The 18,068-nt window shown below is 41.3% G+C and overlaps 1 protein-coding gene across 1 annotated transcript in view; it reads left to right on the top strand.

Moving 5' to 3' along the window:
• The window catches only part of LOC137314470 (putative Polycomb group protein ASXL3), a 247,221-nt gene that overhangs the window by 103,243 nt on the left and 125,910 nt on the right, over positions 1-18,068 (top strand). Inside the window, exons 6-7 of the mRNA XM_067979807.1 lie at positions 2,272-2,389; positions 17,609-17,737. Coding sequence (XP_067835908.1) covers positions 2,272-2,389; positions 17,609-17,737 — 247 coding nt within the window. The remainder of the gene's footprint in view (positions 1-2,271; positions 2,390-17,608; positions 17,738-18,068) is intronic.

Here is an 18,068-nt window from a genome sequence, read left to right on the forward strand (position 1 = left end):
GGAATTGTTCTTAGATCACTTGCATAGTTAAAAATGAATAGGATTTGCAATAGGGTGTCTTTTGTTTTTGAATTTTGCATTTTTTCATGGTCATTCATGGATCATTTCCTTACATTCTACAATTACCTTCTCCACTTATCTGATTATCTCACATGACTGAGCTGTTGCACACGTTGTTTGCAGCTTGTGAAAGCATCAAAGTTAAATTAAATTCGCCCACAATGATAACATGCATGACTATGAAACACTGTAGTCATGGCACAATAACAAAAATTGTTAGATGTACACATTGGGTTGGTCAGCATCTGAAAGTAAACAGGTTAATAGTTGCAGTAGAACTATGTCAGAATGGCATAAACCGAATTCTCTTTCAGATGCTGACTAACCTGCTATCTATTCCAAGCATTTCCTTGTTTTTATTTTAGGTGTCCCAACACTTGTGTTTTGTCTTTAATTTTTATTATACTCAAGGGACACAATGTATTCTCTTAGACTGCATTTGGATTTATCTTATAACTAGCAGATCTCTTGTGGCAATACTCACAGTTAGTCAGAGGATATGCTACAGTGTGTCGCTTACAGGAAGTGTGTGCTATATGCAAGACTTTTTATGTATTATAGATATAGTAGTGGATCTCCTGAGATACTGTTAATGATAAGGTGAAAGATACATTGTTTATAAAGACAGAAGCATTATATCATGTAATGCACAATGTAATATTCTGTTGCCTGTATGATGCTGTATGTAATTTGGCCTGTCCCTTTAAGGCGACAAAATCTAATTGCTGAAAACAAGCCTGAGTCACTTACAGGGTAATTGTTTCTTTGTGGATTATCAGCTGCTTGTGAATCCTTGACTGGACTTCAAATAAAAACCTGGCAGAAAATGACAACTTGCATTTTTTATATATTTGACATTTTGAAGTATTACATCTGAAATGTGAAGGGTGCACTCAAAACCTGAGACTTTTAATTTGATAAATATATAGAATCCCTTGTTGATCTTTCAACTTTTGGGGTAGATGATTATTTGGTCAGATAACCTAAGTGTCAGTAGGGGAGGACAAGTGACTGACAAATAAAGCCATGGATGTTATCCTTAAGAACTAATTTGTACAACACATTGAACATTATCATCATTTCGGAAATTAACTATAACAGTTCTCTGTGTTGCTCTGCTCCTTTCTCTAGTCTTACTTTCAAAATGTATATAATTATTGTATATAATGTGAAGTGTATTTCTACATTTTCCTCCGTTGAACTGCATCTACCATCTATCTGCCCACCCTGCTAGCCTATCTGTTGTTCTGCAGTCATTCATAATCCTCATCACAATTTGCCATATACCCAATTTGGTGTCTTCAGCAAATTTCAATATTGATCCTTCAATTCCAGAGTATTTATGAATATTGGAAATAAGAGTGACCTGAACAGAAATCCCTGTGAAATATGACTCGCCATGTCTTTCCATAGTTTTGTTTTATATGGCACCCAGCAGCGATACAGAACATACAGTTATAGCATGACACGTAATATAATGAATGTACGTCACATGGTTTCTTGGTTAGTAAGGAAAGCATAAAAAAGTGTGCTATGTCAGATGCTGTTAGGTTATAATGAGGGACTCCTCAATTATCAATTAGAATTAGATAAGTGCAGGAAAGCTCAGAACATTTAGCCATTGTTACGATAATCATTTCTTTTTATGTACAGTTTTCATATTTTTCTGATTTCATGGTAGCAGTGGTATAATGCTTCTGGGTAGTGTTCAAATGTAAATATAAGTGCAGTACCAGCCAGTACTGAAACTTTCATTTGTATTTGGGAACCACAAGCAACATTCAGGAGTGACACATTGCTCAGGTCTGTGGCAGTCAGTGCAATCAAGTCAGTGCATTTAGAAACCCCTACATGGTGTTTTTCCTTGAGACTGCTTCTACACCAAGTAAATGGAGACTATTTTGAAGATACATTTCCCAGGGGAGAAGGAAGGAAAGAGTTCTTTAGATTAAAAATACTTTCACTTGATAGTAATATTCCATTTAATGGTTGGGCATGCTGGTGCTACTAGCAGTGTTGTTATCAAAAAAAGCAAACAGAAAGGCTTGAGTTAAGTTAATTGGGTTCCTGACAAAACTGATGAAAACCCTTGAGGATAATCCTGAGTAGAACTGTTATAGCTAATCACCAAAATACTTATCATGTTCTTAAGGAAAAAAGCAGAGTTTTCTTGCTCAAAGGTTCATCCTTTAATTTTGATGTAATTAATAGGCATTGAAGCAGCAACAGAAGAGGAGGATTGGTGTTTCGATGATGATGAACAAGGCCATTCCTTGTGTCGTACTGACACCACTAAAAGTATCAGAAGAGCTCCCAGAATCACCATCTGGTAAGTAGCAATTCTGAATGGACTTTAGTGTTTTGACTAACTTTCTTATGGAAATCGGCTGGAACTAATGACTCTTTTAAAATTCAGGTCATTGACATAAAGATGCTGATTTATCAAAGTGGCGTAGTGGCACAGAATGTACTAGGTTTGCACCATGAGATTCTCCATGCAGCAAGTTCTCAATCTCAGCAGAGCTGCTCGACGGGGGGGATGTACATAAAACTATTTTAAAAAAAGATTAACAGAGAAAGATATTCAAAGGAGAGTACTTTTAGTTCAAAGTAATACTCATTTTTATATAGAAACACAGCAAACTGCCAGGTGTATTGTTTGTAGGTTGTAAGCGATCTTTATATAACAAATGCAATTAACATGTTCACCAGCAAACAGAGGTTACTGCAGTTTCTAATGAGAAAATGCATTTACTGTACAGCAGTGCCAGATTTACAGCTCTATTTTCTATTTGGCAGCTTTAAGTCTTAACTGTTAATCTGCAAATAAATCCATCACTTCACAGATGGTTCTTTTATGGAAGAAGCTCATCAAATAAGAGTGATGTGACGCTCTGGAAGCCCATGTCAACACTGGCCTCCAAAGCCATCTGAGCTTCCATGGCAGTAGTGTTAGCTGCCGTTGAAGCTGTCAGAGCTGTCACCAGAGGCTCCATCGTGGTGTTTGCCACTGTCGTGTTCATGGAGCTGACTGCTCAATCCATGTTGGACAGAATGGTCTCCATGCTCTGTGCAAAGCCTTCACATAAGTTGGAGCTGGACTCCTCCGTGCTCTGTGACATGATGCGCAAGTTCACTGACAGACTTCCCAGTGCATCTAACATTTCCTGGTGTATGCCCATCATTTGCCTTTGGTAGCCTGGTCTCTCAGAGTTCTCTGCAGCAGAGCTATTATGTGAACTCCACATCCGACGATCTATCACCCTTGGCATTCTATCTTCCTGCCTTAATTCCTGCAGACATGTGGCTGGTGATTCACCACGTGAAGACCCCATCTCTAGCCTAGCCTCAAGTATGTGTGGTGCCAGTATCTGAGTTGGTGTTTGCTAGGAAAAGATTGAGTAACAATGCATCCTCAGGAATGCTGGCCTCGTCTTCCTGAAATGGCAGAGGTATCTCCACATTTTCAGCATCTGAAATGAAAGAGAGGGAATATGTCGATGTAAGCAGATTATTTGACTTGAACCCACAACTTTTTGATTCAGAGGTGAAAGCGCTTCCACTCAACCAAGGCTAACACCTAACATATTAAACAATTTAGCTAAGGTAAACCCAGAATATTACTTCAAATTAAACGAGAAAGTTAGGCCCAGAGGACAAAAATTTTAATTCAAGAAAAGTAAATTAAAAATAGTCAAGCTCCTGTGGCATTGCACACAGGAACTCAAAACCAAGTGTAACCTTCAGGTGAAGTGGAATTAGAGGGCAGGTAATAATTGGACCGGGGGACACAGAATTAATTCAGATCCCATTTTAAAGTCACACATGCTGTCCTCTTTATATGAGGGACAGCATAAATCGTCATTTAAAAAGGTTAATCAAGGAAAGTCAGCATGGATTTGTTAACGGAAGGTCGTGTCTGACTAACTTGATTGAATTTTTTGAGCAGGTAACAAGGAGGGTTGATGAGGGTAACACATTTGATGTAGTGTACCTGGATTTTAGGAAGGCTTTTGACAAGGTCCCACGTGGCAGACTGGTCAAAAAAGTAAAAGCCCATGGGATCCAAGGGAAAGTGGCAAGTTGGATCCAAAATTGGTTCAGTGCCAGGAAGCAAAGGGTAATGGTTGACTGTTGTTTTTGCGACTGGAAGGCTATTTCCAATGGGTTCCCGCAAGGCTCAGTACTAGGTTCCTTGCTTTTTGTGGTATATATTAATGATTTGGACTTGAATGTGGGGGGCTTGATCAAGAAGATTGCAGATGATATAAGAATTGGCAATGTGGTTGATAGTGAGGAGGAAAGCTGTCGACTGCAGGAAGATATCAATGGACTAGTCGGGTAGGCAGAAAAGTGGCAAATCGAATTCAATCCAAAGAAGTGTGAGGTAATGTATTTGAGGAGGGCAAACAAGGCAAGGGATTACACAATAAATGGGAGGATACTGAGAGGTGTAGATGGGCAAAGGGACCTTGGAGTGCATGTCCACAGATCCTTGAAGGTAGCAGGACTGGTAGATAAGGTGGTTAAAAAGGCATACGGGATACTTTCCTTTATTAGTCGAGGCATCGAATAGCAGAGCAGGGAGGTTATGCTAGAACTGTATAAAACATTCGTTGGGCCACAGCTTGAGTACTGCGTACATTTCTGGTCACCACATTACAGGAAAGATGTGATTGCACTAGAGAGGGAAAGACCAATTTTACCAAACTGAGAAGTGATTTAGCAGAAGCAAACTGGAAACAACTACTTGGAGGTAAATCAGTGTCAGAGCAGTTCAAAGGGGTGATTCAAGGGGTTCAGGGTAAACATGTTCCCACAAAGAAAAAGGGAGGGGCTGCCAAATCTAGAGCCCCATGGATGTCAAGAAGCATTCAGGGTAAGATAAGGCAGAAAAAGAAAGCTTATGATAGACACTGGGAACTCAATACTATGGAAAGCTTAGCGGAGTATACAAAGTGCAAGGGTGAAGTTAAAAAGGAAAGTAGGAAAGCAAAGAGAGGTCATGAAAAAATATTAGCAGGTAAAATCAAAGAAAACCCAAAGATGTTTTATAAATACATTAAGAGCAAGAGGAAAACTAAGGAAAGAGTAGGGCCTATTAGAGACCAAAAAGGTAAACTATGTGTGGAGGCGGAAGATGTGGGTATGGTTCTTAATGAATACTTTGCGTCTGTCTTCACAAAGGAGAGAGATGATACAGGAATTGAAGTTAAGGAGGAGGAGTGTGAAATATTGGATGGGATAAACATAGTGAGAGAGAAAGTATTAAGGGGATTAGCATCTTTGAAAGTGGATAAATCACCAGGACTGGATGAAATGTATCCCAGGCTGTTAAAAGAAGCAAGGGAGGAAATAGCAGAGGCTTTAACAATCATTTTCCAAACTTCACTGAATATAGGCGTAGTGCCGGAGGATTGGAGGACTGCTAACATTGTACCATTTAAAAAGGGAGTGAAGGATAGACCAAGTAATTACAGGCCAGTCAGCCTAACCTCGGTGGTGGGCAAATTATTGGAATCAATTCTGAGGGACAGGATAAACTGTCACTTAGAAAGGCACGGACTAATCAAGGACCGTCAGCACGGATTTGTTAAGGGGAGGTCATGTCAGACTAACTTGATTGAATTTTTCGAGGAGGTGACAAGGAGGATCGATGAGGGTAGCGCAATTGACGTAGTCTACATGGATTTTAGCAAGGCTTTTAACAAGGTCCCACATGGTAGATTGGTCAAAAAAGTAAAGGCCCATGGGATCCAAGTGACTGTGGCAAATTGGATCCAAAATTAGCTCAGTGGCAGGAAGCAAAGGGTAATGGTCAACGGATGTTTTTGCGACTGGAAGGCTGTTTCCAGTGGGGTGCCGCAGGCCTCGGTACTAGGTCCTTTGTTCCAAAGAAAACAACTCCAGCCTATCCAATCTTTTCTCATAGCTAAAATTCTCCAGCCCTGGCAACATCCCCGAAGTTTAGAACAAGTTACCAGATGGTTTAGTAGATGCAAAAACATTTGTGATAATCCAAATGTAGTTGTAAGCTATAGTGGGAGAGTTAGGGTACTAGAGGGCAAAGCATTGGTGGGCAGAATAGCCTTTTCTGGACCTGGACTTTTCATAAGTCTGTGGTCACCCAGTCATGGGAAGAATATAATTATGTTTGAGAGACTATAAAGACAACCAACAACAATTATTTATCTTATAGAAATGTTGAGGAGCTTGGATTTATTTTCGTTGGAAAAGAGGATATTTAAAGGAGATCTAATTGAAGTTTTTAAAGGAATTGACAAGATTGATCCAGACAAATTGTTCACTGTGGTGATGGGTTCAAATATCAATGAACATGTGTTAAATTAGAAAGTTAGGAATTTGAAAGATAATGGAGCTGTGAAGTAAGTTGTTGCAGAAAACTGTATACATGATTGAAGAGGCAATTAGTTGCACTACTGGAGAGAGAAGGGATTGAGGGCTGTTATGAGAAGACAGGTAGGAAGGTTGATGTATGAAAAAGATTGGATTTGACAACCTTATGCCCTTTTCCTGTTCCTAAAAATTCTTACGTTCTTTGTTCTTACATTTAACGTAAGGCCTTCCATACCTCACCAACAACATAATTAACTGTTATTAACTTATGATAATGTTAACACCATTTGATACTACAGCAATCAAGTTTGATGTACAAAACAAAGCATTATTACAATAACTTTTATCATACATTTATTCTGCTTGTACTTGCATCTTTATTTTTCTCATGTCACTGTATTATTCCCCTTCAGGCACAATGTCCTGTTTCTGGGATTCTCTCCACTACCACCTCCAACTTGTTACCACTCTCCTTAATATCAAAAGGCTCCTTAAAACTCTTCTCTTTCACCATCTCAACCCCTATTTTTCCCTTTCCTATACCTACAAAGTGTCTGCTCTTTGTTCACTGTCCTATAAAGCACTTTGAGATGTCTCTCTGCATATGAGGAGCACTTCATGAATCCAAGTGGTTATGCTGTATTTTTAACTCCTACAGAAAGGAGAGCAAGGTGATTTGATTTATTGACAATGGCCCATATCAGTGCTACACTGGTGTCAGCCTTGGCTCAGTAGTAGCGCTCTCACCTCTGAGTCTAGTGTCACCAGGACTGCAACACACCATGCATGGTGCACAAGTAGCATGGAGAACTAACCTTGCATGATTTTGTGAGGGTAATTCATTTACATATTGAGAATATACTCCCTCTACACATTGGCACAGGAAGCAGGCTTAATGTGTGTGCTGGTGGGAAAATTTAAAGGGATGCAGTCATTTAAAGGTAAGAGCAAAAAATGTTTCGGTCTTTCTAATCCTAAAAATGGTTTCTAACTATTTATCAGCCTTTTCAAAGTTTGAATGGGGTGGGGGTGGTAGGACGTGACAGGTAAAAAAATAAAGGATGGCAAACCCAATGTGGGGGTCATGAAATGGAGTGTGTGGGCAAGTGGCAGAATGGCACAGCACCCAAACCTCCTCTTTGATGATTGCTGAAGTAAGTGTGTTGCTCCATGAAGCTGGTATGAGGACGGTTACCCCCTCTGGCTATCCAAGGCACACTCTCTTCAGGACATCAGTGTAGTATGGGTGGCAGGAGGGGGCTGCCAGGTTGAATGCTGTATTCAGTATCTGCAGGATGTGGGAGGAGATGGCACACTTTAAGGAGGTAAGATTACCCAATTATACATTGCACCAGGTAGAAGGCCCAAGTATGCATGTCACAAACTGTTGCCTGCCAAACTGTTCCACATTACTGCTCACCCATTCCAAGGCCTTTATACCATCTCATGTCTACCTATACCGAAGCAGGCCACGCAATGAAACTGCAACTTACAATTGAGTGCCTTTGCACTATGATATTTTCCAAGGGCTTCATATCAAATCATTGTAACATAATCTAGCTGCATGATGCATGCTCACTTACTGACATCCAGGATGGTTTGGGTTGGCCACATGCTTGTCATGTATAGGTGCTCCTTTACCTTACATGTCAAGATTAGATGGCACTTAATACAAAGCAACAGGCCCAAACTGGAGGACGGCTCAGAAATCACAGGGCCTTGGCTCCCTTGGAAGATGCCACCCTGGAAATCCTAACATGAAAGAGACTAAGGGAAGGTGAAGCCACAGGATTCCACCAAGCTCAGGCCGAGTACTGTCCTGCTTTTATGTCTTGACTCTGTTCACACTCACTACCACATTGGCATACACACAAAGATCACATACAGCATTCTAACATTTGTTCCTTCTCTGTCATTATGGGTGTGGAAGAGCCTATCATTCTGCTGTAGCTCAGAACAGTACCTCACCACACCACATCCTCTTATCATTATTTGTAAGCTATACACAGTCTGGAGGATGCAGTTAGTGAGCTTGAGGAGGTAGCATCTGGTGAATCACAGTGCACAGATGAGGAGGAGCAAATGGTACTGGCAGAGGAGAGGCAGGAACTATCATCAGTGACCCTCTGTACTTCCAGTGTGATGAAGTTGTGCAGGAATGTCATGCTCCTGTTGTTCTTCAGGGTGAAGGAAATGAAAATACTGGCTATGCTGATTGATACATCAGTTACCTATTTGATAAAATCAAAAGCAAAATACTGCGGATGCTGGAAATCTGAAATAAAAACAGAAAATGCTGGAGAAGCTTAGCAAGTCAGGCAGCATCTGTGGAGAAAGAAACAGAGTTAATGTTTCAGGTTGAAGACCTTTCGTCAGGACTGGATAATGTTAAGAGTTAAAGTTTTTGAGCAAGTACAGAGCCAGGGAAAGGGAGGGAGGGAGGGGAGGACGGCAACTTTCCATGTGAGCGCAGAAGATGCAACACCTGCCCTTTCACCTCCTCCCTTCCCACTGTCCAGGGCCCCAAACACTCCTTCCAGGTGAAACAGCGATTCACTTGTACTTCTTTCAATTTAGTATACTGTATCCGCTACATTTGGGAGACCAAACACAGACTGGGTGATCGTTTTGTTGAACACCTCCGCTCTGTCCACAAGCGTGACCCTGACCTGCCGGTTGCTTGCCGTTTTAATTTCCCTTCCCACTCCTACTCTGACCTCTCTGTCCTCGGCCTCTTACACTGATCTAATGAAGCTCAACATAAGCTCGAGGAACAGCACCTCATCTTTCATTTAGGCATTTGACAATCTTCCGGACTCCACATTGATTTCAATAACTTCAGATCATACCCACTGCTCCCATTTTTTCGGTCAGCTAGTGCTGGTAATGGTTCTGCTGCTGCCAATTACAGCTACTCCTGATCAATCTTTTGTTTCTTAACCTGTCCCATTACCACCCTCCTTGCCTTGCACCATCATTCCTTTCATCATTTAATAGCAGTGATAGTCTGGAATGAATCAGAGGTAAAAATGTTGAGGGCAGTGGCAACCATGACTGCCACTGGTGCTGCCGTGTCTTTGTTGCAGGTTGATTGCAGGTATCCTTGCAGCAGATGATAGCTTTGAAAGCTTTGCAACTGGCTCTGTGTTCACCTACAGCCTGTGGAAGCAGTTGTTCTTGACCATTGGCAGGTAGATGTACCTAGACATGGTTGGTTGTCTATTGGCAGGTGTAACCTGTTTTGGCTCAGGTACCTGCTGATCTCCTTGGTATGCCTAGTTTCATCTTTTTCCATTTTAACCACGATATGAAATACTGTATTTGGAGTGCATTTAATTGAATTCTCTTCATTAACTTTACCGACACTTGCTGGCTGCCACAAGACTCTGCAGCTTACACCTAAATGCTTTGTGACTTTGTCAGTTTTTGTACAGGTTAGTATTGGAAGAATTATTTTTTCTGTATTATCTTTTTCTATTTGTTCTTGTTCTGCTGAAGTCCTGTAAATGCTTCACTTACAAACTGCTTTCAAGTGACTTAGCAAGCAAAGGTTTGTTTAAAAACAAACTTACTATAATGAGTAAATACAAATTGTTCCCCCAAAAATTATTCCACGTATACATTATTAATAAAAATTTCAGGGATGTTGTTATGGTCTGGAATGCACTGCCTGAAAGGGTGGTGAAAGCAGATTTAATAGTAACTTCCAAAAGGGAACTGGATATATACTTGAAACGGAAAAATTTGCAGAGCTATAGGGAAAGAGCAGGGGAGTGGGATTAATTGGATAGCTCTTTCAAAGAGCCGGCACAGGCACGACGGGCCTAATGACCGTCTCCTGTGCTGTAAGATTCTATGGTGAAAGATCTATAGTAAAAACAACCCAGTACAAAAAAGGTCATGTTTGATCTTCAACTTCTTCCAGTTCTGACGAAGGGTCATTGACCTGAAACGTTAACTCTGTTTCTTTCTCCATAGATGCTGCCTGATTTGCTGAGTATTTCCAGCATTTTCTGTTTTTATTTCAGATTTCCAGCATCCGCAGTATTTTGCTTTTGACAGAAAAGGTAATGTCATTTGAGACATGACATATGGTAAGTGTAGCATGCTTGAGAGGAGGAGATGACTTTGGACCTATGGTTCCCAAAGCTTTCCACCACTGGGGGTTTCCTTGCCTCATGTCTGGGTCTGTTGTAGACTAATTTATAGAGATTGATTGCTATGATTAGTCAACAACTCCATTATAATTGTATCATGCAACTGCCAGGGTGGTAGAAAGAGAACTAGATGGACCTTGGTCTTTTTTCGCCTAGCAATTCCTATGTTCCAAAACATTGCAACTGAAAAACTCCATACAAAGCCTGTGTCCTTCAAGAACTCTATTACACACGGAGCTTCCTTTATGTCATTCAAAATGGGGTTTAAAAGCAAAATGTGCAAAACAAGCACAAAACAGGCAATTGCCAGGTATTCACTTAAACATTTTTGCATGACCCTGGGCTGTTAATGAAGCTACGCAAGAGCACTCTAACGCACAAAATGCAGCTGGCCAGAAAATTGCAGGCAAAAAGATTTTTGGGGGTCACGATGCGCGATTAGCTTGCACCCGGTCATTGTGATGCAGGCAGCAGGTGAGATTCATGCTGCCTGGTCATTTACCTGATTCCGGCGAGCAACCAGGCCTAGCTGCGTTGTTGAATGCCTTCTCACCAGGCGGGGGGGCGCGAGGGGCGCAATATTGCATGAGTGACTCACACCTCTTAAAGGCAGCCTGCACCTCTTATTTGCAAAATATAAGGTACGGGTCCACACGGAGTTTGAACGGAGATCAGGCATCGTACACATAAAACACAGATGCAGGTCTCATCTCTATGTTTACAAACTGTTGAGTTATGTTAAAACATTGAATAAAGGTTGCGCACTACTAAATCCCACATCCTCCAATCTGCACGCCAGACCTCACCAATCTGCCGACCTGAGTTTGTACCAGGCCCGCAAGAGTGTATGCACCAAGGTTCTCTGCTGATGCACTAGAGGCCTTGGTGCAAGAGGCCTCTTGCTTTCTTGCAGGAAAAGGTGGCGCGTAACGGGAAGCAGCAAGTGGCAGTGGCATTTAGCCCCTCGAGCCTGTTCCGCCATTCAGTGAGATCCTGGGTGATCTGTGACCTAACTCCATATACCTACCTTAGCCCCATATCCCTTAATACCCTTGGTTAACAAAAATCTATCAATCTCAGATTTAAATTAACAATTGAGCTCAATCAACTGCAGTTTGCAGAAGAGCGTTCCAAACTTCTACCACCCTTTGCATGTAGAAGCGTTTCCTAACTTCCCTCCTGCAAGTTCCAGCTCTAATTTTTAGGCTATGTCCCTTAGTTCTAGTATTCAAGAATAGGAGGCCTCCAAAAACATGTACAAATGCATCAGCAGCCAGAAGCAATAATCCAGCAACTAACTTGTAAATCCTGCATGGTCCCTTTAAATAGAGCTAGTGGGGTTCCTCCAGGCCATCTACGACCTGTTCAGCTGTGCGTGGTTAAGACAGTGCGTTAGCTGGAGCATTGAGTTCCAAAATCGCATCTGTCCCTTTAAATCAGCGCTGCACACTGATCTAACGCTTATTCTCCTTACTTTACATGGTACCGGCGTTCATTATCTGCGCATGCGCAAACACGTTTACTAAGATGGCATCCAGTGCACGTCATGCTAGAAGCATACATGCGCATTCCGGACGCCATTTTGGGACCTTAGGAGGCCGCATAGTGCCTAAAACATGGGCGCTATGTGGCCAAATTTATAGCTCTTAGATAAAAATGGCTTCAATGTTTGACAGGTCTGATTTTGTTCAGGGTCCTCCAGACAATAAAAAGGCCATTATTCTTGTTACGTTTAGCGTTTGGGTTTAGCGTTGATGACCAGCCAGTAAGAAGACCTCGTCTCGCCTACAACCCAGGGTGAATTTTCTTGCCATTTTTGGGACATATGAATGGGACAAGAAATTTTTTGTGGCAGCAAAGTTGTGCAGAAGCTGTTTCCGCCCGTTATCCACCATTAAATCCCATCCCCTGAGCTCCCTCATGTTTTTTTGGCCCTTCCTGCGATCCGCCCCCCCGAGTTCTGAGTGCCCTTATTTCATCGTATGGTAGTGAAGACCAATGCGCTGCAGCTCCCAGTTTTCTGCTTTTACGCTCGTAATGCATTCACTCTAACCTAATTTGAGAGTTATAAGGCGCAGTATCAGCTGAGACAGGCAGAAGTGAGGAGTTTCTGAGCCTAAATAGTCTTGAGAATTTGACTAAGATTTCTGCATCTGGGAAATACATTTTCTGTTGATTATTTTGCCATTCTGTCTATTCTGACCTGGGCTTGCTCATTGCTGCCTCTGACGAGGTCAGACCACCATAAGATTTCTACCCCCCCCTCCCCAACCCTAACCCGCAGGGAGGGCTTCTGAGGAGTAAGTATGGTATTCCCTATGGGTATGCCCTTATACGCCATTATCATGAGCGGGAACAGTACAGGATTGAGAAAGGGAGAGCCATGCAGCATTTAAGGAGAATGCAGCCCATTGGATATACCCATAGAATATACAGGCAGCACGTTACATGAGGACCTTACTGAGGAGATGTGTACAAGAAAAGTGCCGTTCACCAGACAGACAATAGGACAGCTCTGTCATCTGCTGCATAATGACCTGCTGCCTTCATTGCTACTGAGCCTGCACTGCTCAGTAGCTATGAAGGTGACCATGACACTCAACTTTTATGGCAGTGACTCATTTCAGATAGACGTGGGGGATCTCTGCAATATCAGCCAGACTGCAGTATGGGCAATACATTCATCAAGTCACTGATGCACTTTACAGGAGAGCTGGGAATTTCATCGCCTTTGGCATCAAAACAAGACGGTAGGCAAATAGAGCCATTGAGTTTTACGGGATTGCAATCTTCCCCAAGGCCCAGGGTGCAATTGATGGCACCCAAAATCCTTTGCATGTGCTCATAGAACGTTCCTCAACTACCTTCAACAGGTAGAGTTTTCACTTTCTCAATGTACAGATTGTGTGTGAGAACATTAGATAGAGTGGATAGGAAGGACCTATTTCCCTTCGTAGAGAGGTCACTAACCAGGGGGCATAGATTTTAAGTAATTGGTAGAAGGATTAGAGGGGAGCTGAGGAAAAATTTTTTCACCCAGAGGATGGTGGGGGTCTGGAACTCACTACCTGAAAGGGTGGTAGAGGCAGAAACCCTCATCACATTTAAAAAGTACCAGGATATGCACCTGAAGTGCCGTAACCCACAGGGCTACGGACCAAGTGCTGGAAAGTGGGATTAAGCTGGGTGGCCCATTTTCGGCTGGCGCGGACACGATTAGTCAAATGGCCTCTTTCTGTGCCGTAAATTTTCTATAAAAAAACATGCAGAAATCCTCCATATCAATGCCCGATATGCTGGAAGTTATCATGATGCATTCAACCTTTGAAATTTGACCATCCCTGACCTCTTCAGGGAAGAACATCAGGTCAGCGGATGGCTTCTGGATGACAAAACCTACTAACTGTTCCCATGGATAATAACCCCACTAACAGTGGCCCAAACAGCACCAGTGGAGCATCAGGGTCTTTAAGGTGTACTTTTGCAGCCTGGACAGGTCGGGAGGGGATCTGTAGTTCGTAGAATCATAGAATCATAGAAGTTTACAACATGGAAACAGGCCCTTCAGCCCAACATGTTCATGTCGCCCAGTTTATACCACTAACCTAGTCCCAATTGCCTGCACTTGGCCCATATCCCTCTATACCCAGCTTACCCATGTAACTGTCCAAATGCTTTTTAAAAGACAAAATTTTACCCGCCTCTACTACTGCCTCTGGCAGCTCGTTCCAGACACTCACCACCCTTTGAGTGAAAAAATTGCCCCTCTGGACCCTTTTGTATCTCTCCCCTTTCACCTTAAATCTATGCCCCCTCGTTATAGACTCCCCTACCTTTGGGAAAAGATTTTGACTATCTACCTTATCTATGCCCCTCATTATTTTATAGACTTCTATAAGATCACCCCTAAACCTCCTACTCTCCAGGGAAAAAAGTCTCAGTCTATCCAACCTCTCCCTATAAGTCAAACCATCAAGTCCCGGTAGCATCCTAGTAAATCTTTTCTGCACTCTTTCTAGTTTAATAATATCCTTTCTATAATAGGGTGACCAGAACTGTACACAGTATTCCAAGTGTGGCCTTACTAATGTCTTGTACAACTTCAACAAGACATCCCAACTCCTGTATTCAATGTTCTGACCAATGAAACCAAGCATGCTGAATGCCTTCTTCACCACCCTATCCACCTGTGACTCCACTTTCAAGGAGCTATGAACCTGTACTCCTAGATCTCTTTGTTCTATAACTCTCCCCAACGCCCTACCATTAACGGAGTAGGTCCTGGCCCGATTCGATCTAGTTGTGCTCCAGATCGTGTGTTATGAAAATTTGTAGCCTGCTGCATCTGTCACAATTTTGCCATTCAAAAAGGCTGGACTTTGACATTGCTGGTGAGGAGGCTCTACCTCCATTGCAACCAGGACTGACCAGGGAGCGTCATGATGACCAGCACTCAGAGACTCTTCAGTGACTGCTGCAAAGGGCATCAGAAAATTCCACACATACACTTTTATGGTTTACTCAAATTGTAGTGGGGAAAAACATACAATGCGGTTGAGTGATAAATTCATGTGCTTGTCCTGAAATTCAGGTAACAACATGAAACCATTCGTTTGTTTTTTTTCTAAATATTCATGTTTATGTGCCTAACAAAAGTACAGAACCATATTTTTGGTATTCTCCAACAGATGTCTTTGCTGTTCTGAGAAATTACTTTGTTTGGTTGTGATTAATTCAGGTATCACTTAACAGAATATGTTGCATTGCAGAAACGATAGTGCCAGCACCAATTTACTTGTAAATGTGGCCCATTACTTTGTAAATAAATGTGTTCACAGTCTACAAGGTAAATGTTTTGGCACTAGGTGAGATAAATACTTTTATAAAGTGTTGTACTCACAGTAGAATTAGTCATTTGAATCTATAGAGTCTGACACTTGTAGACAAGCAAACAAGATGTTTGACATTACGCACTTTCTACTGTTACAAGTAATTATAGCAAAATAAAAAGATACCTTCAGTGCATCTGTCTGACACTCCCATAACCCTATTTTTCTCTATAGCTCTAGAAAAACAATACAAACAAGGTCACTGGAAAGACAAGGCAAAGCTTTGTTATCAAGTACAATTTTGTGCAGCACAGCATCTATTATTTTCTTATTTGTCAGATCTTAATTTTTTTGAGAATTGGCAACTAGCATTACCTTACTGTTATGTCCAAATAAACACTCAAATTAATGTGGTAATAACTAGCTGCTTTTATTCATAGCATCTACTGACACCACTGTGTCAACCAATGAGTTGCACTATGTCAGCCAATGAGTTGAAGGTGGGGCGGTACTTACGACAGGACTCGCAGCAGTCTATTTTACAGCAAACAATGTCTATTTACTCAGCAGTCTATTTGAACAGCGCACTACACCAAACAGTATACAGAGTCTATTTTTAAAAAGTCTCTATGAACTACAGCAAACAGAACTCATGACCGAGACAGGGTGATTATATCTCCTGATAAAAGCAGAGTGATTTCTCCAGCAGAATGCAGTGAGTGGAGGGTAGTTACATAATGCATATTAATTATTTTGAATAGTGGTGTCACTATATGCAGCCGCAAATGCAGTGAGTGGAGGACAGTTACATACAAATTATGTGCATAAAATCAATCCCAGTCACTTACAGCAATACTGTCTCTAGGCGTGATTGACGGAGGAATTACCCAATCATCTCCATTCTGGCCTGGAATGGCAGTATCACTATATGCAGATACTTTTATTTCCGGGCCCCCCTCTACAATATTCTGTCAAAGAATAACAAAGTAATACAAGAGAAGACATTGGAGTGTAGTTACAACAATGAGCTTACTTCCATCAGGGGGCTGTATAGTGTTCATCATAATAACAATATGCAAGTATCACTTACCCGTGGGTGTTCCATATTTTTCAACTGATGCTTTTGTCTGTGATTGTATCTGTATAGCTGGTAACTTTAGAGACTGGTCCCAAACATCAGATGGTTTGTCGGGGAGGAAGGAATTGATCTGCATAGCTGAAATCTGCATCAATTGTGTGTGGCTGGAAACCTTCAAATGGTGCTAGGGCAGACTCACAAACAAAAAGGAAAACACATAGAGAACATTACTAATAGTGCAGAAAAGGAGGCCACGAGGATTCTAGTCACGGCCAAGAAGTTAAATGAGCATCACGTAGACAAAAGAAATGTTTAATCATATAAGAACACTTCCTGAGAAAGCTTGCTGTCTAAATAAAACAATTGTGTGTATTGATAACATTGATTTAAGGATGTTCTGAGATTGTTAGGTACTGCCTACCTGCTATAAGCAATCAACATACTATACTTAAACAGATAACTTGAATGCAGAAAGCAAGGAGTAGAAGATCCAACTTCCACAACATGAAGCCTTTTTATTTATGTGCCAACCAAAAAAATACAGACACCGAGACATTACTGTGTGGGTCCTGCTACTGTATCTGAAAATGACTGCATAGGTCAGTCATCTTCATATGTGCCACTTCCAATAAAAACTGCTGAATAAAACATCCTGCTGGAACTAGCCAGCTATAGACGAGATACTGGTCCTGAAATAAATGACTCCTGAGGGGTTAATTTGCAGTGAATATATAGCGGCTGTTCTTTTTCACTCTGAAGTAAAATAGCATAATGTAGGTACTCCTTAAATACCCAATAAAATGTTGTAAATGGAAGCATTTACTAAACACAGGAAAAGTAGTGATTTATAAGTGAAGAAGTACCATGCTGGAGCCTGCAGGTAATGTACCAGCAATAGGCAAAGTCATCTCCTGATGGGTTTAATAGTTGTCAACTACAGTGTCAACTACAGTGTCAACTATAGTCTATGTCTTTAGACATAAACTAGTCTTACTTCAATTAGTACAATAAATTCCCAACTTATCTTGGTTGGAAACCCTGATCATCACAAATGTGCAGAGCTGAAATGTTAAAGCCAGATGTGTAAACATGATAAATAACACAATCAATTTTATATATTTTTTTAGGATCTGAATCAAACAATATTGGTGACCTGAATGGTTCTGATAAAGAATTAAAAGATGGGCCGAGATCCTCACCAAATCTAGCTAAAACAACAGATCAGCACCTGAAAAGACTGAAAAGATCCAGCTCAGGTATGTTTCACAAAAGTGTTCAAGTCATGGCAGTTTTATTCATTATTGTTCAGATCTGACAGTTATAGGGCATAAAACCAAAATTCAAATCCACCCCTTTATTTAGGCGTTTTCTTCATCACAAAGGCTTTGAAATTATACGGTAATGTTCTTTCATGATACTGCAGTTATAAGCACAAAATGAGGCTATAAGCTTGGAGCATCCTTATTCTCCAAATAGCAATGGAATCCCAGAATGGTAACTTGCCACTCAAGGGGGTAAGAGATGACCCAATGCTGATTTTGGTTAAAGACTGGATGCCTCTTTAGAAGTATTTGTTGTTTCTCCCTC

Source organism: Heptranchias perlo, chromosome 3, assembly GCF_035084215.1.
Source record: "Heptranchias perlo isolate sHepPer1 chromosome 3, sHepPer1.hap1, whole genome shotgun sequence".
NCBI lineage: Eukaryota > Metazoa > Chordata > Chondrichthyes > Hexanchiformes > Hexanchidae > Heptranchias > Heptranchias perlo.